We start from the raw sequence: 27,723 nt of genomic DNA on the forward strand, positions 1-27,723 counted from the left end.
TCACTTCATCTGCGCAGATTTGACTTTCTGGTCATCGGACATCCAGGCCGTCATGATTTCTCCCCTCTGCTCGTCTTTCGAGTGCGTCGGCGTCGGGTTGCAGCAGCTGAGGATGGTCGCGTCGTCGATCACCTCCGTCTGGGTGCTGCAGCTGAGCTTCTCGGTCACCTGACGCTTGTCGCGGCGGCCCCGGATGCTGCTGGACAGGTTGCTTTCCATGGTGAGGCGCAAGTTGCTTATGGCCACGAGGTCCGTCTTCGGAAAGACCGCTCCGAGATCGTAGTCGTACTGGATGCCGTGCTCGACGAGGTCCGCTCCTGCTCGCTCCTCCTCCGGTGTCATGCGGAATGGAACCAGTTTGTTGATTACCTAGAAATGGTGTGCGAGAAAGACGCATAGTTACTATGAAAGCACGTATTCGGTAAAAGACTACAAAAATCATTGTTTAACTACGGGGGAGGGGGAACAGGCGCCGCTAGACTAGAGGGGCGTGTAGACCAAAATAGTGATCTGTAGAGTGTGTGTGTGAGCATGGGAGTAACCGGAAGGGTGACTTAGTGAGACACACGGCCAGTTAGTGACCGAAAGATAGAGACCAAAAAAATGTGCAGGCATGTGAGTAACAAAAGAGTGACCCAGACAGCGAGGGACAACGTAAACGAGTGATCTAGAGAGGGAGGTATCAGGTCAGTGAATGACCAAGAAAGTGCAATCATGTAAGTCACCAAAAGCGTGACTTAGAGACATATGAATGCATGATGAAGAAAATTAGACCAGAATGTTAGACGTACGGCAAAATTTTTGTATCCCATAGGCAACACCATCTATAGCAGAAGGCCTCCGCGCGAAGCTCGTGACGTCACTGAAGGAGGTGATCTCACCTATAGCCATTGGATATACTACAGAAAAGGGAATAGATGGTGCATGCGTCGGCCTGCTATATCCAATGGCTATAGGTGAGATAACCTTCTTCAGTGACGTCATGAGCTTCGAGCTTAGGCTTTCTGGTATAGATGGTGCTGCCAAAAACAGCCTAACCATAAATCCGCCTGTGGCAGTGATACAACTCCTCCATGATGCCAAACACCACTGGGGAAACATCGCAAAGAAAATTGATTTCGTGGGATCGACGCGACGACGGCGCGGTGCTCTCTGGAAAGTTCTTTTTCAACTATTCCCCTAACGTCAGACCAATATTAGCTTTTCTGCTGACCTGAACTGAATTGAATATGATTCGCCGGTCCCGCGGCACAATTTTTTATGACCGTTCTTCCAGTCTTAGTCGTGGGCCACTGAAGTACGTGGCCTATATTGGGAGGTCAGTGTGCGTGTGTGAAAAGTGTGTGTAGAGACAAATATTGGAATTAAATTAAGCTCCAGCCCTTTTGTAATTTCTCGCAAGTAAAATGCCGCCGAGTCCAAACAACCCCTAAATAGCGAAAAAGAGAAAAAAATGGCCCAAGTCCAACGGCGAAACACCATTGGCCGAGAGCCAGCCTGCTCAGGATTGGCTGTTGACGTGTGAGGAAAAAATTATAGCAGGAAAATTAGCTTTTCTGCGCGAGGGATAATCATTTATCATTTGAACCAATAGAAGAGCTTCATTGAATTGTCACAACTGAAATTGATTCAACAGACCAATTAGATTAGACTTACGTAGAACAGCAGGAACGTAGCCAACATGCTCCATGCGATTATCGTGACCACGGCTAGAAGCTGCACCCCGAGCAACCGTCCGCCGCCTCCGCGGAACAGTCCACTTTCCATGTTGCTGAGGTTCATCAGGGAGTCGCGTTCCACGAACAGCCCGACTGCCAGCATGCCCCAGATGGACGCTATCCCGTGGACCGAGACCGCATTCACAGGATCGTCCACCCTCATCCTGTCTATGAGCGGAGACATGAGGTTGCAGAGCAACGATGCCACCAGGCCGATTACGAGAGCTTCCCAAGGGTGATAGAGTGCGCATCCGGCTGTAAATACAGGAAACTCCAGTTATCACATCAATATATACGAACTTTATGAGTCAGAGCCATCTTAACAAGCTCATGGGCCGGAAGTGAGAATATTCGTTGAGCATCACCTTGAGCTCAATTTATTTACAAAAATCTTAAACATTTTGAATGTTTTTGGGGGGTCCCTTCCCAAATGCCCCCCACCGTTAAGATGCTACTGCCGGTGATTATGTCCGCCTCCGGCATCCAAATCACAGAAAGAAAAGTTCCACGACAACAGTTCGTCACAGAGAGATCGTGTGAGTAACCGAGTAAGTAAGACGTTCATTCATTTTCATTCAAACCGAGCACAACTCAGGTCTATCACCATTTATGGGCGATTTACTGCCTAGTGAGTTGCGCCGGAGGTGGCACTGTGTATGTACCTAACAGTCTGAGCGCATATGTAGTGTTGTTTGATTTTTCAGTGCTGCCATCTATATTTCAGAAGTGAAGTGAGTGATGTGTTATGAATTTGTGCTGTTTGCAGGTCTGTTGCGAGACTTTTTAACGGGGAGATCGGCTCGCATTCACGCCTTGAAGTTGGGAACCACAGAAAAACCAACTTCAGCCGACCACCACTATGGCAACGGTGGGGTTCGAACCCGCGAGGGCGAGTCCGTCATGACCACTCGACCACCATAGCGGCAAAGCAAGTAAGACAAGTGGCCGAGAGTCAGTGAGCAAGTGCAGTGCCCGGGTGCCTCACAAAAATGTGGATCTTGAAATTTTCGAGAGTGAGCATGTAAATTTGCTTGGTAAAATCACTTGGCCCGAGGGCCCATGATGAGCTTAAGACGGCCCTGACCAATTGAGTTAGCAAGTGAGTGAGCAAGTGGCCGCGCCACAAACGAGCAATCGAGTGAACAAGTAATTGAACTCACTCACTCGGTCGATGATTTTCTTTCCTCCAAAATTTGAAACTGTCGATAAGTTTTGATTTTGGTGAACTTTCCTGTGTGTGTGTTTTTCCTGATAAATTTTTCTAAAGCTGGATTTTTGGTGAATTTTTCTTTCGATTAATTTTTTGTTTGGTGAATTTTCGAGCCGATGAATTTTGCTTTAGATTTTTCTCAGTTGTTCATGAATTTCTCGTGGATCGATAATCTCATATCAAGCAACAAGAGATAAATATGTATATCAAGAATCAAAAAATTCAACGGAGCTCACCGGTGATTGCGACCAACGATGCGAGGATTCCATTTATGAGTTCGGTGACGATGAATTTTCGCCTGTGGGCTATGTAACTAGGAATAAAGAAACATTGAATAAAACGTTAGTGTCACATCCTGAATGGATGCGCGCGCAATTGATAATAATGCATAATTCACAGCCGGATAATAACAAAAGCAACATATCAGTAGCTTAAACGATAGTGAAATTTCAATTTCGAATAGCGTTTAAAGAATGTAGAGTGTAGATTTTTTAATAACTTCATGATTAGATTGATTGGTTTTGACAAATGGTAAGACGAAAATACAGTCGAATCCCGTTATAACGAACTCCAAGAGACCGCAAAACCACTTCGTTATAACGAAATTTCGTTATAAAGGAATTCTAGGTTTTTGAATTGTTCCTATGTGAACTTATCTGGGGGATTAGAAGAGTTTCCGTTAAAGCGACATTTTCGCTATATCGGTATTCGTTAGAACGGTATTCAACTGTATATCAAATCCGCCAAGTGCAGTGGTTCTCAAACTTTTGGTCCATGTGACTCCCTTGTCCTAGCGATCATTTACACTCGCGGTTCCCTTACTATGATCATCATTTGCCTGTGGCTCCTTTGTCCCTAGCTATTAGTTATGAGTGCCCTTACTCAGTCATCATTTCAATGCCCTTACTCAGCCATCGCTCGGCAACTGCCTTGCATACCCATCATTTTCAGTAGTCCTACTCTGCCACCGTTTACAAATTACCTTGCATACCCATCATTTTCAGCAGCCATACTCTGTCACCGTTTACAAACTGCCTTGCTTACCCATCATTTCCCAATTGCCTTACACCCCCCCCCCCCTCGTTTCCCAGCGGCCTTACTTGCCCGTCGTTTACCAGCTGTCTTGCATGCCCATCGATTTCCCAGCTGCTTTACATACTCATCGTTCTTTGACAGCCCTACTCTGCCATCGTTTATCAACTGCCTTGCATACCCATCATTTTCCAGCGGCCATACTTAGCCATCACTTTCCAACTGCCTTACGAAGTCATCGTTTATCAACTGCCTTTCATACCTATCGCTTTCTGACGGCCTTACTCAGTCATCGTTTTCCAGCTGCTTTACTTGGTCATCGTTTTCCAGCTGCTTTACTCAACCACCATTTACCATCTGTTTTACATATGAATCGTCCCCAGTGTACTTAGTCATTGTTTACCAGCTGCCTTGCATACCTACCGTTTACCAGTGTCCTTAGTTGGCCATCATTTTACCGATAACATGCAAATGTCGACAGCCATAATTTGCAGTCGAAATTTGCGAAATCTTGCCTTTAAGCCAATATTCAGCTGCAACACTCTAACTCTAATACAGAAGTCTTCAACCTTTTCTAGTCGCAAGCACAGCCTGTACTCATCAGAAGAACATCAAAAGAAAAGCACCCCTTATGGTAAGTTTGGCATATGAATGCGTAAAATCCGGATGATTTCAATCCTTCAATATGATTTGCACAAGGTGTTTAATCGGGAGGGTGATTAAGTGTTCGCGAGCACGAAATAAGACACGGATATAGAGCACTATGGGTCATGGAACACAGTGTTGCTCACGAGCAACAGGTTGAAGACGCCTGCTCTAGTGATTATCCACCAGCGTCGCTCTCTCTCCCCCTCCCAACCGTTATATACTCGTGACGCTCACAGTTGGGTGAATGGTCGGGTAAAGTATGATTCCAGCGAATCATTACGTTATCACACATCAATATCCTTGGCTCGATGCGAACGCCCTTGACAAAGTTTGGCGATGCCCCCCAGGGAGCCACGACGCACTCATTGAGAAACCACCACCCCAGTGGCATTTCAGTATACATCATTCGAAGCACTTTGAGGGATTCTCAAACTTCCATTGTTCATCCATACCCTAAAATTTCAAAATTACTAATTCCCCATTCGTATCGATTTCCGGGAGCCAAAAAGTCGTTATTTACCGATCCGCAGTCGTAACGTGAGCCCTTCCCCCCCCCTCCCCCAAAGTTGGAAAATACACAACTGGCTCCCGACGTTACGCCGGTACATGAATAATTCATGATAAAATTATCCATTATATATTCTTCTGAATCAATAGAAGAAAAGCGCGATAAATTGAAAATACAGTACGTATATAAATGTCACAGCTGTTATAAGAGATGGCTTCTCTCTATTCTTCGAAGAGGAGACTAATTTGACCTGGAGTCGCCTAAAAAGGCATCTTTCCTCGAAAAGCGTGGTACTGACGCCTTGTAATTGATGGATTTGAACAAGGAAAAAAGGAAGAATGAAGTATCTCTATGGCAACGGTAAATAGTACTCGTTAAGTCAACTGAAAAGGTTGTACACAGTGTGGTCATCGTTTATTTCAGGCGAATGACTATTGAGAGCCGGACACCCATCCAAGAATTATTACCCTTTGGCTTTCATCACTCGTGTTTCCTCCGGTAATTTCATGCAACGTTTGGCCCCGACGAGAAATTTCTCGGACATGCGCTTAGGAAACATATCTATGACGATCGTGTTGACTTTCACACATGATTATCGTAAATGTCGTTCATAATATTTAGGATCTTTGGAGCCGATATTGATGGTTCAAGTTTGCCAGATCGTAAATGATATTCATAGTTTCCTGTATACAGGTTGGATACTATCGACCGCCCAATAATAATTACACACTAATATGGAAAAGCGTTTTCCATTTTTTATAATCTAACAGAATATTAAGGGAGTTGAACGTTTTGAAATTTCGTGAAGTTGTGTCAGTTTTGTAATGATCGGTTTACGTGCCAAACAACCAACGAATAAAAGAATTTCTCCATGCGGGGGTTGCCGCTAATTCAAAATACACTGAAATATTCAATTCCGTTTTAGAACCAAGTTCAGTTACTTTCTTTCACTATTGGTGCTTTTTCATCTTCGTGTAGAGTGATGTAAACCTTGTTCTTACGTGTTAGCTTAAAAGCGCCTCAATCCTTGTCCGACTCTGTTCTAGTGTCGAATTTGATTGGACATGCGTGATCATAGACGTAAAATCAGAATTTTCTTCCTTGTAACCTTTTGCATGTGGCTTTGGCGCTATTTTTTTTTTCAAGCAACTGTGACGTCATAGAAACGTCACAGTAGACCGCGAGGCTACCGTAACTTTTGATCCATTTGGCGCCACCATATTTCCTAGCGACATTTAATAATGGATATTCTAAATTTAACTTCAGTTCGGCAACCAGGATTGATGCAGTGGGAAGTTCACGGGACGCTTAAAACGAAGGTTATGAGTTCGAGTCCCTTCGTAAAAATCCAATTTTTTTTTCTAGCATCTTCGTTTGAAAAGTTTAATTTCTTATCACATTTAATTTTTTTCTTTTAACCGTTGCACGGGATAAACATGATTTATTATATTATAATTCACCACAAATTGTCAGATGCACGGGAATAGGGGGGGGGGGTCTCCCAAACAGCGAACTTGGCGATACAGGAGGAGCCACCCCCGTATAATAAGTTATCGTTTATTGAATCACTAAAAAATGGGGTTTTTTTTTTCTGATTTAATCAAAATGTGGTTCAGTTGCATCAAGTTGACAATAGTAACGGCTCGCGAAGCGAGCGCCCAGCGAAGCTGGGCCCTGCTATCATTTATTGATTCATAATGCTGATAGATTCATTAGAAAACCAAACATAGAAATTGTGTTTCGGCAAGCCACTGTATTTATTGCATGTCAATATAATTATTATTATATAATATATATTATTATTATTATGATCGTTATAGTATTATAGTTAAATTATATCATTGTAATTTATTATCGTGTGAGCAAACGAGACGTAATGACAAAATAAAAGCGAAATCGTTAATAGACGTTGGTGTTTGGCGATAAGTTGCCAAACGTAACAGCAGGAGGTACACTTTACACATACGGTGATGTTTCTATAACGTCACATTAGCCTTATTCTGATTGGCTGATAATGTCAAAAATATAAATAAAATCGTCATAACTACGAAGAACAGCCAAAACTAGAGAGGAAATCCTTAATCAGACGTCATTGATCACGTGATACTAACTATCCAATCAAATCCGACACTAGAAAAGAGTCGGACAAGTGTGGAGGTGCTTGTGTTAGCTTCATCAGCTTCACCCCACTATATTGGCAGATTTATCACTAGATTTGTAAAATGTTAGCCAAACGAGATCTATTCGGAAAAAATGTTTTTTCCCGAAATCAACACATTTTTTGTGCCAAATGTGGTAATTTTCTTGTTCTTCTCTGGTGAGTCAAATTTTTTTGAGGAAAAGGACAAGGGAAAAAAACATGTTTGTACAGCTTTAGCTTTGATTACTCTCAGGGTTATAGTATTGCTGTCATCTTTGAAACACCGAGCTATACGTTTTTGCGCATTCGGGGAATTTGGCAGGATTCCGAAGTGGCGACATCAATTTCTAATGCGTTATAAAACCATAATTATTGGTCAAATCAAAAAAAAAAACTGAAAATACTTTTCCCTATTAGTTTTTCGCAAGGAATCACGAATATAATATTGGGCGATCGATGGTATCCACCCTGTATACGGGACGCAAGGGCGTACGCAGCGAAACAGGGCGAGCGGTAGGTCATATTCATGAATTATTGGGGGGGGGGGGTTAAGCCAACTTCCATTTCCACAAATGGTAAACGATGTCTATGTAAGGAAGCTGGGAAATGATGTGTATGCAAGGCAGTTAATGAATTATATCAGAGTAAGATAAGTAGTAATAACCGATACGCATGTAAGGAAGCTAGTGCTGCCCGACCGGACATGGAAAGTTTTTGGAGATTTGTCCAGATTTCTCCTGGCTGCTACCTATCTTCCAATACATTACTGACAAATTGGCAATATGAAAGTGAATTCATAATTAACCTCTTTACAACCACGGGTGTAATATTACGTCCAAACACTATTGAAATAAATTCAAACTACTTTCTCTGTATTTTCTTTCCTCTCTCTTCACCATCGTGAAGCTTCTTAGAGCAACCCTATTATCACGATTCCCTATTATCTACGAAAGTTACTTTTTCCTTCCCTCCTGTCTTTGTAATGTATCTATCCACTATATGCATCTCATCTAATTCTTATCTATTACACCTTTCCCCCCCCCCTCTTATATACTTTTTCTGCTCCCCCCCCCCTTTTTCCAACACGTGTGGTTAGATTAAGACAAGGTTGCCATATTTATCGCCGATTCGTTAAATAAGGGTAATTCAAATTTCTTGCCAAAACCTTGTACGTGAAACGGTTAATATTTATTGTTGGGACTGACTACACACTGAAATTCGAAATGAGGATGTTTAAGAAACCCTCGAGTCTCTTTTTTTTCTCTCTCTGCATGGTATTTACTTACCTGTAGACCAGAGCAGCAACACCACCACCGACTGAAGAGTTGATAGTTACGATTGCGGATCTAATGAGTGGTAAAAACCAAATGTCATTATAATGAATAGTGTTGAGATGACGATAAAAAACAATGATATAACATTAGATAAACACAAATGTTCTGAAGAGACAAAAAATTTATGTTTAATTTTTCCGTACCGATTACTGATTACTAAGGCTAGGATTTTTGTGACCGTGAAACCGACAGAATATGCACCGTAAAGAATGAATTTATGCCCTAAAAATATGACATAAAAACTTGAAAGTATGTCTTTGTAAACCGGTTGACCATATTTTCGCGAGAAAAATACAAAAAAAATCATCAATCATTGTCAAACGATGCCAGAGATACACAAGTAAAATTGGCAATCGTTGTGCTAATATCGCGCAAAAATCGCCAATCATTGCTAAAAACGATGCAAAAGGTGAGTAAAATTGCGAATTATTGCCAATATTTCCGATTGTGGGAAACGAAGCTCGGGAAGAGAGAGCTTGAGAGGAGAAAAATCCTTCGTCATTGTTCTGCTGAAATATGCATACTGTAATAGCGCTCTCAAATATGAAAATATGCCCTAAATTCTGAAAATCACGCAAAATGACTAAAATTACTGATAATCATGAAAAAAATGCTCTTTCGCGTAAGAATGGCGAAATATGCAAAATCATAAAATAAAATATGCGAAGTCATAGAGAAATCGTAGCCCCCCTAGTGATTACAATGTTGAAAATGATAAAACACGAACGAGTCGTTATGAGTATGTTGACCATATGTAATCGAGAAAAATACGGTACATCGTCAATTATTGTTTAAACTACCTGTTGCCAAAAGGTCATATGTAGCCTAAGCTAGAAGAATGGAGCTCATGTTTGGAATTGAGTTTTATGTGACACAAATTATTAACTATACGTTACGCACTGTTTGTATTGCATTGTGTGTGTAATGTCGAGTTTTCCGTGACAGGGTGCCATCTGTGAGTGAAATTTTGAACTATATGTTTAAAGTTATTTTAAAAAAAAACTCTAGGGGGTGATGACAAATATTTAACTTTTTATGTCAATTGGTTGATTTTTTTACTTTTCACCCATCCTGTACATCCATTATCGCAGTCAATGCGAGACTGTTTTTCATAATGTCTCTCCACGGCCAGCAACCAGACCCACAGCACACATACATATACATTCATATTCTCCACATGCCGATTTGGAAGGCTGATGACTAAAAGCACGCATAACATACACAATGCTGTAGGTTCCGACACAACTCACCTCTTCCCGTTAAAAACGGTAGCATATTATCTCGATGGCGATAAGACCGGGGTTGTGGACGGTTTCAAAGAAAGAAAAGTGAAAGAAAACATATATATATACACATATTTTTTCAAGGACCATTTTCTCACCTAGCTGCATATTTCCATTTATGGTCCGAAACGCCAAATGTACTGCCGCAGTTGAAGCCTAACCATCCCCACCTGAACAAAGAAACAAAAATAATTTTAGTAAATTTAATGCAGTGACAGAAATTCCATACTCCCTCCCCACTCCCAATCGAAATTTAAAATCACAGAAAGAGGAGGATCACTTGGGAACAAAAAGTATACAGGGTGTCCTGTAAATCCTAATTCGTTTATCTATGCATATAATCCGGGCTCTACTTATAACCAAACAAGGCCGTAGCCAAGTCCCCCGTCGATTTCGGGGGGGGGGGGGGATAGGGGATCTGCCCCCCCCCCCGAAATGTGAGAAAATGACCATAAAAAGGGAAAAAGATGGCCAAATCTATTGTTCTATCACTTTGGTCCCTCCCCCGAACAAAATTTCTGGCTACGGGTCAGTAACCAAAGCTCTTGATTCGCGAATATGCCTCCCAATAGCCTGACCAGGGCCGCAACTAGATACTTTGTCATCCGGGGCAAGCCCGCCTTTTGGCGCCCCTTGTGATGTAGAAGCAGTTAAGGGGGGAATTCGTCACCCCCCCCCCCTTCTGGTTGAGTGCCCAGGGCATCAGACCCGCCTTCTCCCCCCCACTAGTTGCGGCCTGTGAGCCTGGCAGGGCTCCAACTTCGTTAGTCCCATCCATGAGTTCAACTAGTCAAGGCACGGAGACACCATAGCCCTACATCCCACAGTGGCCCCCCCCCTCCAGGCTGAGATTTTTGGTGGGCTCTCAGTCAGACTCTTTACGGGTCCCTCCATATTAGTTTTTCACAAGGAATCGAAGTGTGTAACTATTGGCCGGTCGATAGCTGCAACCCTGTATATATAGCCATGTAAGACACGTTGGCGGTGAAAAAAAAAAAGGAATTTAGTGCCTACCAAGCCGCCTTTCATCACCACATCACCATTTGGACAGGGATCTCCAGCCTCTTTGCGAATCGGCCGGCGAAAGCCCGAATCATTTTTGAAAATCGGACTTCCACCAAACCTCTCTGCCATTTCGCGAATTGGCCGCACTTCGGACCTTGACAGTAACATATCCACAAACAAAGAGTAAATTTATTCGGTCTTTGGTTATATCCAAGTAATGAGTATAAGGCGTTTAAAGTCTCATCATTAGCCTCGCCGTGGATATTACTCCTGAAGTAGGCTAGTTTTGTGGAGAAATTCTTAAAAAGAAACGGAGGTACAGCTCGTAAACAACTTGATTTATTAACTTGCGAGTCTTTCCGTGAAAATAATAAGATAGGAAAGAATAACAAGTCATACACACACACACACACTGTATCGATCTTCTTCTGTAAAAATGCCCCCCCCCCTTCTCTCTCTAAAATCTCCATTGCCGTCAAATAATAGTGAAAAGAGAGAGTGATATACGTATATCTCTCTCCTTGCTTCCACTCATCCATTGAAGATCTTATCAAAAATATATACGGCAGCTAAAAAACGTACTTTTCTTTTGTCTCAAAGCTGCTTTATGGTAGAGAAGCTTTCAACTCATCACTTTTTTTTTTCCAGCTTGGACGTTATCGGGCAATGAGGTACCGCGTCACTCCGATGAGAGGAGCGACGATCTACACACGGGTTCCCGACATTCCTCCAGTCACCCGTGGAACTTAGAAAGACGCGATGTGTCTAATAATTTTAGAAGAACACGAAACGAGACATTTGTCACAGTATTTCGAGTTTCATAGAGGCGACGGAATCTCTCAGGGGGGGTCTTTGTTCAAGTAAAACAGGGATTCCTGACGTTTTGTGTTCTGCGGAGATCCCTTTATGACAAACTCTGTTGCTAAATTATATGTAACTAGCTATAATACCCGGCGCTGCCCGGGTTTTCTTCAATGAGGCTTTTTGGATCACGTGATATCTCACTCTTTCTTTGAGGGAAATACAAACTGTCCACGTTAACCAATATGGCAACTTCTTGCGCGACTCATGAAAGATACAAATCTAGATTTAAAGAAACATATAAATGAATATATATATTTCCCCCCCCCCTTTTTTAAGGGGCGCTAGATATTTCGATCCTTCCCCCCCTCCTGAACTTCAAGTTATCCATCTGCGTATTTCTGCTTTAAAAAATGCTTAATTAAAGCTGTGGAATGTTTCCGATGTACTTTTTACGGGCCCATAATTAATTTTAAAACAACCTAAACTATACGAATTTATGCAGTTGAATATTAAAAGACTACTAACTAAGTACCTACGGAGACATTAATTTTGATGCTTGAGAAGATATAAATAAAAAGTTGAAATCAATGTTATATTACATTGGATATTCAACTCAAAAGTAGGTCCGGCTAATTACTGCATATTCAATTTTTCGGGCTTCGTATATCTCTAAGCGAACTCAATATTTCAAAAATCGAGAATTCAATACAATTTTTAAAATTATTGATGTGTCAGAAAACCCCACTAAATTTCTGCATTTCCACAAAAAAATCGTCAATTTTAACACTGATTTCTATGAGGATCATCCTTTTCTGACCCTCGAAGTGATGCGAAGTGATGCAAATGATTATGGCATCTATTCAAAAAGCCTCCTTACTGAGAGTATTGAAAATGAGTATAAAAACCATTATAAAGGCATAAACTATTATACGAAGGTTTTAACAACTGGCTGTATAAACTCCTTGGCTTTATATAACTCCTTGTATAAACTATTATATGACATGAATGTCGCTCTCCACTTGTTAATACAAGATATACAGAAGACTGGATGTTGTGAAGATATTTATTATTTTAGATGTTAATTTTTTAAGGAAGGAAAAAACTCATCTCTGTCTCTACCGGGAGTCGAACCCGGGTCCCTCGATTGCCGGACGAGTGCTCTGACCACTAAGCTACAGAGGAGATAGAGATTTTCCTTCGCTAGAGCGTATATCTTGTATAAACTATTATACATATACTGGCAGCGTTGAAGAACACAATGACAAAACATTGTAAAGGCATATACACGTCAGAAACGCATTGCTAGGGAACCATGGTAACCAAAGCAAACTTTCCGTAAGTGATTGTTGAGGCCCAGAAACCATTGTTGCCTGACGGTTATTTTGCCCATTTAGGGCATTTGCCTTGCTCTGACGAAATTTTAAAGTAGCCTATCGTTCAAGTCATTTGGTATATATGCAAAATTTGGTGACGATCGATCTAAAATTGTAGATTTGTATAGAGAACACACACACACACAGAAAATCAATTTTATATACATAGATTTAATTCACTGCTTTCTTAACTTGATAACCAAAGCGGCTCAAGACCTTTAATACAGCTTTGTTGATAACTCAGTTAACGTTCCCCGAGCCTGAAAAATGGCGTGTATATCTTCATGCTCCGCTTTTCTTTTTTCCGATAAGTGGGGAAAGATTCTGAAATTTCCGTTTTCATTACCAAGTTCTCAGAAATATTTTTTCTTCAGCAGTAGAAAAGGGGTTGGGAGTTATTTATAAACAGAAACGAATAAAAACGGATTTTTACCATTTCAGTCAATATAGATACAGCCTACTATAACAATGTGTGTGTGTGTGTGATTCTCGGATCGAGGCACTAAAAATGCCAATTTCCAAGGAAATGACTCGAGTTATGCGGTTAGCCTACACTGTGCGTGATTCTTGGATCAGGAAACCACTAAAAAACACGGTCTCCAATAACAGTTGCATACTTGGCATGATTTTTTTTTATTATCATCCGCCAATCTGCGAGATAGGAAAGGAATTGAGTCCATGATGTCCTTCTACCTGTTATTATTGTCGCCTGATTGTACAGTAGGGTGGAACGAAAAAGGGTGTTTTTTTTTTCACTTATTTTGGAAATTGATGTTGCCTTAGTATTCAAAAGATGCCTTTCTAGGTTTTAAGAAGTTATACCAAAATCTAGGAAAATATTTTGATATCTTGAGGTTCCTCACAGACCCTAAAGGTCGAGCAAAAAGACTTTTCTATTCTAAGTACACGTTATAAAAATCTTTAGAAACATGAGCGAAGTTGATAATTTTTAAAAGGTATTTTTAAAAAAAAGAAAAACATGTAATTTGAAAGTTATTCAGTACATGAGGCGAAAAACTGAATATATATATGTATACATACCCAGAGAAATATATATATACTCACAAGAGTTAGAAAAGAGGTTCGGGCATGGATGTTTACTAACACTACCTACACTAATTTTGTTATTGTTGATGTTACTACACTAATTTTGCTAATGCTAACTTCAACGGTAAACTGTGTTTTGGCTCACATAGATCACATTCCTCAGAATCGTTGGATATAGATGAGTTTTCAGTGGTTGATGAACTAGTTTCCGCTGTTTCTTCTTGAGATGACTTCAAACGGGATACCATTTTCATTTGTTCATTGTTTTTCAATTTCTTCGTTGTTAGGACATTACTCGACCAATGGCTATCTTACGTGTACTTCTTTGATCTTGCAAGAAATCTCGCTCTAAATTTGGGATCTTTCTCAACTTGTTACACTTAAAGTCTTCAAAATCACATTTGCATGCTGTAATGTCGAGCAATTTCCATGCTTCGCAATGAAAAGATTCCAAGTTCAACTTGAAAGTTTGAGAATCTTTCCTTGTTTTCATATTTTTCTGAGGATTCTTGTATTTACAGTAAAAGTCTTTGAAAATTTTGCATATCAATGTTTGCAATATCAAATTTTTGCAATTTTGGTGAGAAACCGTAGGAATTGAAGCAGTTTTCCAAATATTTTCTGTCTTTGGCACGATAATTTCAAGAATGTCTGAGCCCCCCTCCCCCCCGATGCTGGCGTAATACTTGAATGATCCCTATTGTTATTGTTTATAAGTTATATCTAGCTCGATCTTTTCTTGATTGTTGTGCCTTCATACTCCGTTGAGTCAGCAAATAGCAAAGCTTAACATCGCCATAGATGGGTGAGACCCGAGAATCCCACTCTTTAGGATTCCCTAAAATGGCACAACAATAAAAGCTTATGGTGGTCATTTTGACTGCTATATACTCTCTCAGGTAAGAGGTAAGATTGCAGATGAATACTGAAATCAAGGGAAAACATCGAGGTCACTGAATGAATCACGTGACCAGGGGAATAGGAAAGCCTCCTCCGCGGTGTCATGTCACAGAATTCCATACGTGCGTCAAACTTCAGGGGCGATGAGGAACCTCAAGAAGTTTGAATTTTGGGGGGAAAAAAATTAGGAATGGCATTTCTTTACATAAAGGCATATTTTAAATTCTATTACGATGGAAATTTCGAAATTTTTTTTTTTCGCCTACTCTATTGTACAGCCATGTTGCAACTTCGAGACGCGAATGCGAGAGCCGATCTCCCCGTTAAAAAGTCTCGCAACAACAGATAGCAACAGGCCTAAAGGAAAACAAGAAAACCTTCAAACTGTGAAGTTCTACCGCGGTTGGGGGGGGGGGTTACCCCTTGAAAAATTATGGGGGGACATTTGGATTTCAGATATGCTCTGGTAGGGCATGGTGTAAAAAGGGGTTCGGAAACACTGTCCCAGAGACGTACTTCCGGGCCCGAGTGGCGTGGTGGTAAGATGCTCGTCTATCACCGTGAAGGTTGCTGTCACGGTGCCAGGTTCAAACCCAAGGGAGGATATAGATAAGATATTTTCCCTAACGAGCTTGAGGCGACCACCAATAGACAGCAACTTCATTTCCAACCCATCTCATTAATGGCAGTAAATTGCAATATAGCGATATGGTCGGAGTTGGCGTCATATTTCCAAATAGAAAAATTATCCAGATAACTTGTAGCCAAGTGCAATATTCGCTGAAATATTTGAATTGAAAAATTGGGAAATAACAGCAAAAACTAACGGACGCTTCTTTAGTTCTGCTATTTTTCCTCCGAATTCTAATATCTCTGCGGATATAGTATATATACATATAAGGAACATCATTTAAACTAGAACCTCTACTTCTCCCATATCAAATAAAACAACTGTAATAATTCTTCTATTGAAATTGGAACCGGTTCTGGATTAATATGCCCATTAAAACTATTATGTCCGCCTCGAAATTTTAAGTTATTGTTCGTGTGTTGTAAAATATTATTAGTAAAAATTTGCCAAGACCAAGCACCTTGGCTTCCAATAAATGCTATCAAAAAACATCATAACAGCTAAGGAGGAGTTAAACTTTGCAAAAATTTTTCCTAACAATATTTTACAATACATAAATAACAACTGTTAAAATTTTGAAGCAAACTTCCTAATTCAACTATGGGGCCATTCAAGTATTACGTAAGCAGATTTTCAGCCATTTTTGACCCCCTCCGTCCCTCCCCTTGTCAGCAAAAGTCAAGAAAACACTGACCCCCCCCCCCTTCCCCCTGTCAGCAAAACTTCGTCAGCAGCTTAGAATATTTCATATCTTCAAAAAGGGGTGGTTGATGACGTAAGCAACCTTCAAAACCCCTCCCCCGCCCTGTCATAAAAAGTCAGCAAATCCAAACCCCTACCCCCCCCCCCCCCGATGCTGGCGTAATACTTGAATGATCCATATTGTTATTGTTTATAAGTTATATCTAGTTTATATCACGTTATATTATTATTATATTTTGATGCTGTTGTGTTTGAATAGTTGTGTTTTTACTTATAGGTGAAACTTTTTATACCGACACCCTGTCCTCAAAAGCCCTATCACAAATCTGTTGCCCTGCGTGTCTGAAGTATACCTCTAGGCTCAATAGTTGGACGGTAAAATGCGTCAAAGGGGGGGGGAATTGAGTAATAGCCCTGTGTACAATAAATAAATGTTTCGGTTATTATTAACAAGCTATAAAATATCCGGCGCTGCCCGGGTTCTCTTCAGAGAGGCTTTTTGGATCACGTGATTTCCCCCTTCTTTCTTTGAGGTACATACAAACCGTGTTAACCAATATGGCCTGCGCGAATCATGAAAGAAACAAATCTAGATTTGAAGAAACGTAGAAATGAATGAATTATTTTTTTTCCCTTTTGTTAAGGGGCGCTAGGTATTTCGATTCCCCCCCCCCCCCACAAACATCAAGCTATCCATCTGCCTGTTTCAGCTACCAAAAATGCTTAATTAAAGCTGTGGAATATTTCCGATGTACTTTTTACGGGCCCATAATTAATTTTAAAACAACCTAAACTATATGAATTTATGCAGTTGAATATTAAAAGACTACTAACTAAGTACCTACGGAGACATTAATTTTGATGCTTGAGAAGATATAAATAAAAAGTTGAAATCAATGTTATAATGCATTGGATATTCAACTCAAAAGTAGGTCCGGCTAATTACTTCATATTTAATCTCCTGGGCTTCGTATATCTCTCTAAGCGAACTCAATATTTCTAAAATCGAGAATTCTATACAATTTTTAAAATTATTGATGTGACAGAAAACCCCACCAAATTCCCGCATTTCTACATTAAAATCGGCTATTTTAACACTGATTTCTGTGAGGATTACCCTTTACCTGACCCCCAAAGCGATGCTGATGATGATTACGACGTCATTCAAAAAACCTCATTACTGGGAGTATTAAAAATGTGGCAAACCATTATAAAGGCATAAATATTATACATATACTGACAGCGTTGAAGAAATGACAAACCATTGTAAAGGCATATACACGTTAAACGCATTGCTAGGGAACCACGGTAACCAAAGTAAACGTTCGGAAAGTGATTGTTCAGGCCCAAAAACTATTGTTGCCCGACGGTTTTTTGCCCATTTGGGGCATTTGCCCTACTCTGACGAAATTTTAAAGTAGCCTATCGTTTAAGTCGGGTCTCATTTGGCATATATATGCAAAATTTGGCGACGATCCATCTAAAATTGTAGATTTGTATAGAGAACATACACACGCACACAGACAGACAGAAAATCAGTTTTATATATATAGATACATTATTTGTATTTTCAAGTAAATTTTTTTAAATATATATAGGTAGGTACGTGTGCGGCATGAAGTAGACAAATTCGCGCCAATGAATGGATTTTATGCTTACCACAACATGAACATTCCGAACAGCGCATTGCCAGGGGATCCCATCGGAGGAGGAGCGATGCCCCTGTCGTACCTACCGAGCCGGGGCTTGAGCATCGCGGCTGCTACCAGAGCCGACGATCCACCAACCAGGTGGACGGCGGAGCATCCGGCTATGTCGACCACGTGGAGGGACCTCAGGAAACCCCTCTCGTTCCATATCCACCCTGCGGGCAAGCAGAACACGAAAGTGTTGAAGAAGGAGAACAGGCAGTACGCCTTGAAGTGGCACCTCTCGGCCATGGCCCCGGACACTATCGTGGTGGCCGTGGTGGCGAAAGACAGCTGGAAGATGTACGAAGCGAACACGACGCCCATGTCTTTCTCGTCGGCGTCCAAGAAGAACCCTCCGATACCGATGAAGCTGTTCGATCCACGGGCGTTGCCGAACGAGAAGCCGTAGCCGAACATCCAGTAGCCGAGTCCGCCGATTATCACGTCCACTGCGTTCTTCATCATGATGTTCACCTCGTTTTTCTTGCTCACGTATCCGGACTCCAGTAGAGCGAACCCTTTAAATAGACATAATTCATACGTTATTTAGGAACAGGGTGGTCATAAAAATAACTTTGCAGGTATCACGGGTGGAGATATGGAGGGGGAAGGGCCGCAGCGTCAAAGGTGGAGCCTACTGATCTAATATATATATGTATATATAAATTGGCATCATCATCATTATCGTGCCCCCCCCCCTCCCAGACTTTCACGTCTATCTCCTCCTCTGCAGGTATACGAGCCCCCTAGCGGCCGCAAAAATCAATAGTTGGTTTTTCGGTGTATGCACTCGAGTATGTGAAAAAAACGAAGCCCTAGTGGTCACAACGGAAAATTTTCTAAAAATCGGAATGGCAACACCCACTTTTGTACATCGAAAAACATAAATGGCGTTAGAACGGTACTTGTAGCACCATAAATGTTGGAGCAGGAAGCAGACGGATCTCGCCAAGGGGGTTGGTGCTCTAGAACAGTGATTCCCAACGTGGGCGTTAACGCCCCCTGGGGGGCGATGGAATGTTTCAGGGGGGCAGTAGAAGCTACGGGTATAACTTAGGATCCTATGGGTTAGGTTGCGTTGGGGGAGGGGGGCGATGGGAGAAAAAAATTTCTGAAGAAGAGGGCGATGGGACAAAAAAGGTTGGGAACCTATGCTCTAGAAGCTCGATCGGGGTGTCGAAGGCCAAGCGTCTGGCGCTCGTTTAGGGACCTATGATTTGCTCACTCATTCGCTCATTAACTCCCTGACTCACTTGATTATTCACTCCCTCACTCTGTCACTTTATCGATGAGAATTGTTTGTTGGTGAATTGCGTATCAATGAATTTTCCCAGCGGTGAATTTTCCTTTTGGTGAATTGTATGGCGGCGATGAATTTTCAGCGCACGATCTTACGTACAATGGAAAAGAGCTTCTTTAGGAATTTTCCGCTTTTTTTTTAAAATTTGTGTCGCTGCAAGCAAGTGACAAAGACGAGAAGGCGATGTGTAGGGCCAGAGTGAAGTGGCGTCGGAGCCGGGGGTGCAGTGAAATTTTTAAAACGGGCCCGAGCAGCCCCAGAATTGATTCAGAAATCAAAATTTCCTACGTCAAGGTTACTAAACCTATTGGTTTGGAAACGAGTCGCGGGCCACTTCAGTTACCTCGAAACGCGTGCCGCGGGCAATTCAAGTGATCTAGTAATACGCTTCGAGTCACTTGAATAATCCGGAAATGTACCAAGAACCACTAAAATTATCTATAAAAATGCCACGGGCCGCTCAAGTAAGCTGTAAATGAGTGTAAAGGTGATCTGAGAGCTTCACTCGAGTGATCTGGAAATGTGCGACCAGCCATTTAAGTAATCTGCAAATGTACTACGAACCAATTAAGTGAACTGGAGGTGTGTCGCGGATCGCTCAAGTGATTAGAAAATGTGCTTGAGCTCATTCAAGTGATCTGAATATGAGCCGCTAGCTAAGGCCGCAACTAGAGGGGAGAAGGCAGGCCTCCTGCCCCCGGCGATAGACTATAGGGGGCACCGAATTCACCCTCTAACTGCTCCTACATTACTTAGGGCCGCGAAAATACGTTTACCCCGGCTGACAAAGAACCTAGCTAGACACTAATCTGTAAATGTGTCATTTAAATGATTCGATACCCTTTCATAGGCCACACGAGTGGTTCGGTTAGTTGTCACGGGTCACGTCAGATGGACTCCGAGGACCACATTCGTCCCGCGGGTCATAGTTCGAGTGAGCATGTATACACGAAGCTCAAAACGAGCGCCCACAGGTCCGACGCGAAACACTTCCGACGACCCTGCCTCAGCGTAATAAAGGATTCCCATAATGTTGTTGATAAACAATGATTGCTTGGCAGTCGCATAATTAAAAGAGAAACATCGAGTGAAAATCCGATGCCATCAACGGTTAATTGACCCGCCAAGGCGCAATTTCGGAGTCAGTCTCGACTCGAGGGATTCGGTAAATGAAATAGCTGTCGGAAGCTCTAAATCACTTTAAATTAAAGTCAACCCGATCGAGATTCGGAGCGTTGCTCAAAAGGGAGAAGCTACGGGAATATCCACGGGGGGAAACTCTTAGTTAACGACGCATAAAATCGGGAAATTTGCGATTTTTTTTTCCCCCTCTAAAGTGATCTGACTGCGTAATCCGATGCTTTTATTTATCTCCAGTGATTTAGGATTTAAGACCTGCAATCGACTTTCAAAACTTGTTACGCACTTGGGGTATTTTCCGTTTTTATTACGTGTTACGGTAAATGTGATAAATCCGGTTATTATACATAACCGCCGACCATTTTGGTAAGTTTGATAAATTTCCCTATATTTATCAATTATGCATAGGTGATTATGCATAGTACCTACGGTGACCATACGTCCCGTATTTCCCGGGACAGTCCCGGTTTTTTCTGTTTTTTTAGCCGTCCCGACTTTTTGGCAAAAGTGTCCGTATTTTACACGAAGCCTACTTGAATTTTTATTCTTTATTGAAGTCAAAGATTGACATTATTTTTCAACTCATAAATTATTTTATGATACATCTATATATGAGAATACTAATCTCCCACATTTGCCTTGGTTTGGTAAACTTTTTTTTTTTCGTGGAATACAATTTAATCCACTTCAATTTGCAGTAATGCATCATTTCCCGCCATTGTGATTTATCCGTAATTTCAACAATATTTGGCAACTTTGTTTGGTTTTGGCGTCGTTTTTGGCGATAATTGGCGATGTCCTGTATTTTCCCGTATTTGGAATCCCACTGTCCCGTATTTCGCTCGAGGAAATATGGTCAGCCTAATAGTACCAACACCATCTAAAGCAGATCTGCTCTAGCTGGTGTTGGCAGTACTCAAGCGTTGTTGGTAAACGTGGTAAATTACACGATATGATATAAGCTACTGTACGTGATAATTCATACATGTATCGTTTCATTATATTGGGGTACGATAGTAAAGTTTGTCACCGTTATATCGGGATCCAACTATATTCATCTCGCATACTAGACTCATTCGGAATTTTTTTTTTCATATTTATCGAATTCACCAATTGCGCAAGGGGTATTATGTATAATCACAGATAAAGTTGATAAATTTCAAGTGTTTATCAAATTCACCAACGACACTTGGTTATTATATATATTCGCCGGTAAAAGTGATAAATTTATCAAACTTACTAAGACGATTGGTAAGCAGGCCCGTAATTAGGCTGGGGCAACCGGCGATAATGAGGCTGGCCTACTTAACTCAAACAAATTTTTGAACATTTATCAAAAAAGTGCCCTACTGCCGTCTCAAAAGCACCCAGGGCAAAATGAAAGAGGGCTTAGGCAATATCTCTCAAATACATATTTATTGTCATAAATCATTGTGCCAGATCTTATTGTGGAAGCCACTATGCAACTGAGGTCTCTGCATAGGTCTCACGGAGGGAGGAGGAACCGAAAGGGTTCAAGCCCTTGTGTATGATTTTTAAGAGAATGTATGTAAACTGTGAATTTCAACTAGAAAGAGGCACATGAACATCACTTGTCCGAAATGCCCATGAGATGGCCCTAGGGGCGTGGTAGCCCAGGTCAATAAGATGCTCGCTTAAAGTACCAAAGGATATTTAGAGGTGTTGCGAGTTCGATACCCGGTTAGTCCTTGTCAGAAAAATTTCCTGACACACGGATAAAACACAAACGGCGACAAGACCGCAGAAAAAAAATTACTACCGCAAGGAGTCCATCGAGGGGTTTAGCCCACCAACCCCTCGATGAGTATGAAAAAAAGCCTGCCGTTCGGAATGGGCAATAAATTGTAGGTCCCGGTTTAATTAGCCCTCGTGTGCAGAAAATGACCGTGCTGCGACAAAAATGATTAAATGAAATGGCCCTAAAGTCAATACGTTGGCATGAGGTTGGAGCCCCGTCAACGTATTGGATGGCATATGCACGAATAAGAGAGCTCTGATTATCACCATCATGAGAAGAAAACCTCACGTACGAGAACTGTGACTTATGCTTTGACTGAATTAATCCGTGACGCCAATCATTTAATCATAGGATGTTCATCTGAGTTGTTGGTGAATATCTCCTGGGTACAAAGTCCAGCATCTATTCTCAATAATTAAAGTGAACACCATGATCCCTACAAGGGTGGGACTGGCCGTGCTCTCGCAAGAGGGCCTGGGACAAATCTCGTCATTTTTTTTACTATAAAGTCAATATAGAGGAGGCCCCACCGAAGATTTCAGTCTGGAGGGGGGGGGGGAGATGAATCCAGGACGGGAGGGGCATGACGAGCACCCAGATGACCATGGGGGAAAGAAAAAATTTGTTCCAATATGAAAAATGTGCTCTCTAACCTTTTTTTACCCGGATGGGAGCACATTCTCTTTTATTTCACGTGCTCAGACCTATTGTTTCTCTGAATTTTGATGTATCGATATCTGCGTGTAATAACAAACATTAGAGGTCCCTATTTTGTAAAAATGGTCCCTTTTTGTATATTTTGTTCTATCTGTAATGTGACCTGATATCACTATTTTGTTTTTTTGGGGCAGATGTTAGAATTGTAGCCCTATTTCTATAAACTTTGTCTCCCAGTTAGGAGGACGAGGGGGGTCATTTAGGTATAAAAGTTTTTTTCATTTAAATCACGTGATTAGTTGCAAAAATGCGACATTTGTAAGTTTTGTTTAGACATTCAGAAACTCCCTCGGGGGTGGGGGTGATTAATTTTTTTTTTATTACCAGGCATTGAGTGTTGTTTCATCCGTTTTGTTAAGCCCTAACTTAAAGGATTGTGTAAGTTTTGAGTTAGAAATGTGGTGAATATGAATTTTGGGGTTGTTTTCCAAATATGGCTTCCAGAAAAAAAGTGGGATACATTATAAAATTCTGGAAAAATCATACGTGAAGATGGGTACACCCCTGCATCATCTTGGTTGAAAAAAATTTAATGAAATGAATTATTTCTTCACAAAAAAAAAATTTTAAATTTGAAGGAAAAAAATAGAAAAATAAAGATTTGTTGACATTTATATGTTTTTAATGTAATTTTTGAGTATCAAAAAATACAAAAACATTTTGAAATTATACAAGATGAATACTCGGGTCTTATAGAGGGTTATGGAATGATTTTATTGTGCTGTACCAACACCTTCTGCTCTATGCCGTACCCGTGTGAGGGGGGAAAAAACCGCGAATTTAGCAGCGCTTTTCTACCGAGAATATGCTACATGGTTTTTTTTCCCCCTCGTATCCTCAATGGATAAGACATATTAGCCCAAAAGGAAGAGCCGTTCTGGCTAATGGTGACAAACGGTCTCTTTATTCAGCGTCATCTCAGTCAATACGATATCCGAGACACCATTAGCTCTTTCATCTTGTCAGGAAGCCGTTTAAGGGAGCCCCATAATTTCACAAAAGCTGTCTCGTTAACACAACCGACAGTTTTTTTTTGGTTTTTGTTTTTAGAAATTCGTTATTTAATTTATCTCGATGAGCAGGTCCTGCTTAGGTATTTCGCGGCCCTCCGCAATATCTGCATATACTCTATGTAACTACTCCAGGCTCTATGCTAGATGCCCCGGAGGAGATTTACCTTTACATTATAGAAAAAATCACACTAGAGACTTGAAGAGAAAATAATTGTGGTGGAGCTCGTTAAAATTAAAATCTTCTAGCTGGTTGGACATGGGCGGATATACAGGGGGGGGGGGGGGACGGCATGCACCCCCCCCCCCCCCAGCGTCAAAGGTGGAGTCGAATGATCTAATGTATAAATGTATATATGAATTGACATCATCATCATCATCGTGCCCCCCCCCCCTCACCAGCAATAATGAACGTGCCCACCAACTTCCAAGTCTATCTCCGCCTATGTGGTACGGTGTCACAAAGCCTGGCCAATCAAGCCCTGACCAAACCTCAACGTACAAACTTTTACGGAAGGTAGGAAACACAAAAACAAAACAGAATCACAATATGTTTTTTTCATAACTGTGGATGGTAAGAACTTTGAGCACTTGTTGTGAAACGTACTGTACTCTTGTAAAGTTTCGCTAAATAAAGTTTTTACACCCATTATTGGCTTGTCATTTCTACATCTGCGTTTATCCTCCAGCTGATCAGGTTAAGGTTTCTGGTCATGCATTACTGTGCGATTTGTGTGTTTTATGTTTTCTACCTCCCCTAAAAGTTTGTACATTGAGTTTTGAATCACCCTGTATAAATCGACCAACTCCTACTTTTCATGAGATGTGGAATTATTTCGTAAAGAAAAATATTCAGTGGGTTTCGCTTACAACGTTTCTCAAAAAAGTTATGCGAAAACGGGAATACGCTTTAACGGGAAATCTTAATGATAATTAGAGTTGGTACCACGAAAATAAGTCGTACTAAGTGAGATCGACTGTATACAGAAAGTAGTGAAAATTATTATTTCAAAATCAAATATCCCAGGAGTTATGAAACTTAAATCGTGAAGCTTTTCTGGACATAAGTTGTAGGTAATGGGGACGGGGGAAAAAATGCTATTAAATGACATGCAAATGTTCTTTTGAAAAATAAATGGCACACCTTGATTTCTTGAATATGTTTACATTGGAGGAACGCAGGTGTCGGGGGATATGATCGAAGTGTTTAAAATTATCATCGGGATGTGTAGGATGGACCATGAGTTATTAATACACCGTCAATCAACTGCTTAGACAAGGGGTCACCAGTATCGTTTAGTGGCATGGTGGTAAGATGCTCGTCTACCATCGTGAAGGTTGTTGTCAGGGTCACGGGTTCGAACCCAAGTGAGGATATAGATAAGATATTTTCCCTAACGAACTCGAGGCGGCCACCGATAGACAGCACTTCCAACCCATCTCACTAATGGCAGTAAATTGCAATATAGCGATATGGCCAGAGTTGGTGTTTGGTGAAGTAGTAGTATCGTTTAGTGAGGGACAATTCCAGGTTGCGGTGTCGCATGGAGGTTTTCCCTAATAGGGTTATTAATAGATGGAATAGATTACCTCCGAGGATCGTGAATTCTAACACAATCGACACGTTTAAAAAGAATCACGATAAACATAATGGGATAAATCGAGAAGCTCTCCTAACACAACCATAATATTTTTTTATGGGCAGTGCTTAGCATTAATTATTAGTTTTTTTTTCTCTTCCGTGATATATGCTTTAAAATTTGGTTGCTGTATTTTGCTTTCATCTGGCATCCATATTTCTTATGTGCACCTTTTTTCAGCCACCTCGTTGGGCAATTTGCCTGTTGTGGCGTTTGTATTTGTACCTCAGATCAGCTCGTTGTATTGAAACTCTTTCTGATTGAAAGTAAGTTTCTATAATCGATGGTTGAAAAGCTAAAGGATGTGTAAGGACTCTACTTTTCACCCGACATAATTCAGGTTTAGATTCATATAGAATCAGCTGGATTTTTACATATTCCAAAAGGAAATTCCACAAGGCCTTCTATAATTTCTAGAGACCAAACTTGAAACATCTAACCAATCATTTTTACCCTAGTCGAGGGAGTCTCTAATATTTGCTCCACCTGGGGCACACCCTCAGGTTAAAGTCAGGCCCTGAGAATCAGGTAAGGTTATTAATGCCCTGACGATCATGGACGAGATATCTCGGCCGAACACAAATAGAAAAAATACATTCAGCTTTCCCTGTATTATTTACCTCTTTTCTCTTGATCCAGAAGCTTCATTTTAACCCTATGAATGGAAGTTGTTGTTTTTCATCTTTTCTCTTGTTTAGTGATAACCTCTCCATAGAATGTACCTTTCCATTATATGCTGTGTATATATATTACGCAAAATGTAATAAATTGTCCATAATCGCAGATTACTAAGCATAATTGTCAATTTCGACAAATTTTCCTACATTTGGTAGAAGTTCGTAAGTGTTTGAATTTGGTAAGTATTTTGAATTTGGAAGTATTTTGAAGTTGGTAAATTTGATAAATATGGAAGAAATATCATGTGGAAATGTCGCTTAAATTCAACCATTTAACAGTTTATCCCGCACGTGATGGATGCACTACACATATTTTGCCATAAAAATTAAATTAAAACAAGTGTTATAAGGCCGGAATTATAACACTATAAAAGTTTGATAAAGATTCTTTTATAAAACTTGAAAAATTCCACCAATAAGCGCATTGGTTAACATTGGAGAGAATGTAATCGATACGATTATTTGGCTGTTTTTCCTAAGTTTTATAAAGGGACTTTTATATTGTAATCCCGGCCTAAGGATAAAAACGTATGAATTATTATCAGTAATGTTAGCTTCCTTCACATTTATTAAGATTTTTTAAACATAATAAACGTCACCGATAGAATCCACCATCCAAGACTGAAGTTTGAGCAAAAGTCTAGAAAATTTAAGTGTTTAAATTTAATTATTTATTAATTTAATATCATATTTACCAATAATTACCGATAAATATGATAGATTCGCAAAATTTCACGAATGAATCAAAATATATTTACTTACATTATTTGTGAATGACTGGCTGGCATTTATACCACAAAGAGGGGAAAAAAGACACTTATGCACAAAATGGTCACAGTGATTATGCATAATCACCGAATTTAACACATTTACTGTAACTTATGCATATGAGAGAGAAAGAGATCACATAAATGAGGGTGAAGGATGTGATTGATCACGAAAGATAAATCTACTGTAGCACTTCCCTCTCCTTTTTCTTTTCCCCCCTTCTATTTTTAACATGCGGACAAGGAAACCAGTTTTTGATATTTATCACCTATACTTCAAATAAAGATCATCCAAATTTGTTGTCAAAAGCCTGTACGTGAAGGCGTCGAAAACTAAGAGCTAAAACTTCACGTATTACTGAATATGATTCTTATTAATCTTTTCTTGTAGCGAAAAATATAATGTCATATACTATTAATAATTGATGTACAGTATATTGATAAAAAATGTAAAAATTGTGTGTGCATATTATACCTGATTGCATCGTGAATATGATGAAAGAGCACGTCATAATCCACGTCGCATCGTCCCAAGAGATATCCTTGTTCTTGGTTCCATGTGAAGTGGTGGTGTTCGCGATGTTTGGCACGAGTGGCGTTGTTATGTTCATGATCTATCTCTGCGTATTTTATGGACGATTAAAGTTAAAAGCGGAATCTAATGACTTGTTCGGACTATTTTTACAT

The 27,723-nt window shown here is 40.6% G+C and overlaps 1 protein-coding gene across 1 annotated transcript; it reads right to left on the reverse strand.

Moving 5' to 3' along the window:
• On the reverse strand, positions 1-27,647 carry LOC149068888 (putative ammonium transporter 3). Its single transcript, XM_089250327.1, has 7 exons — positions 27,512-27,647; positions 17,995-18,544; positions 9,972-10,043; positions 8,543-8,602; positions 3,165-3,241; positions 1,657-1,973; positions 1-369 (listed from the first exon to the last, which is right to left on the reverse strand). Exons 1-7 carry the CDS (start codon positions 27,645-27,647, stop codon positions 1-3), a joined length of 1,581 nt encoding a protein of 526 aa, XP_089106453.1.
• Between the last annotated feature and the right edge of the window lie 76 nt (positions 27,648-27,723).

The sequence above is a fragment of the Pholcus phalangioides genome, unplaced genomic scaffold, assembly GCF_987345545.1.
Source record: "Pholcus phalangioides strain wild (caught in Gottingen) unplaced genomic scaffold, Ppha-v1.0 ptg000024l_1, whole genome shotgun sequence".
Classification (NCBI taxonomy): Eukaryota; Metazoa; Arthropoda; class Arachnida; order Araneae; family Pholcidae; genus Pholcus; species Pholcus phalangioides.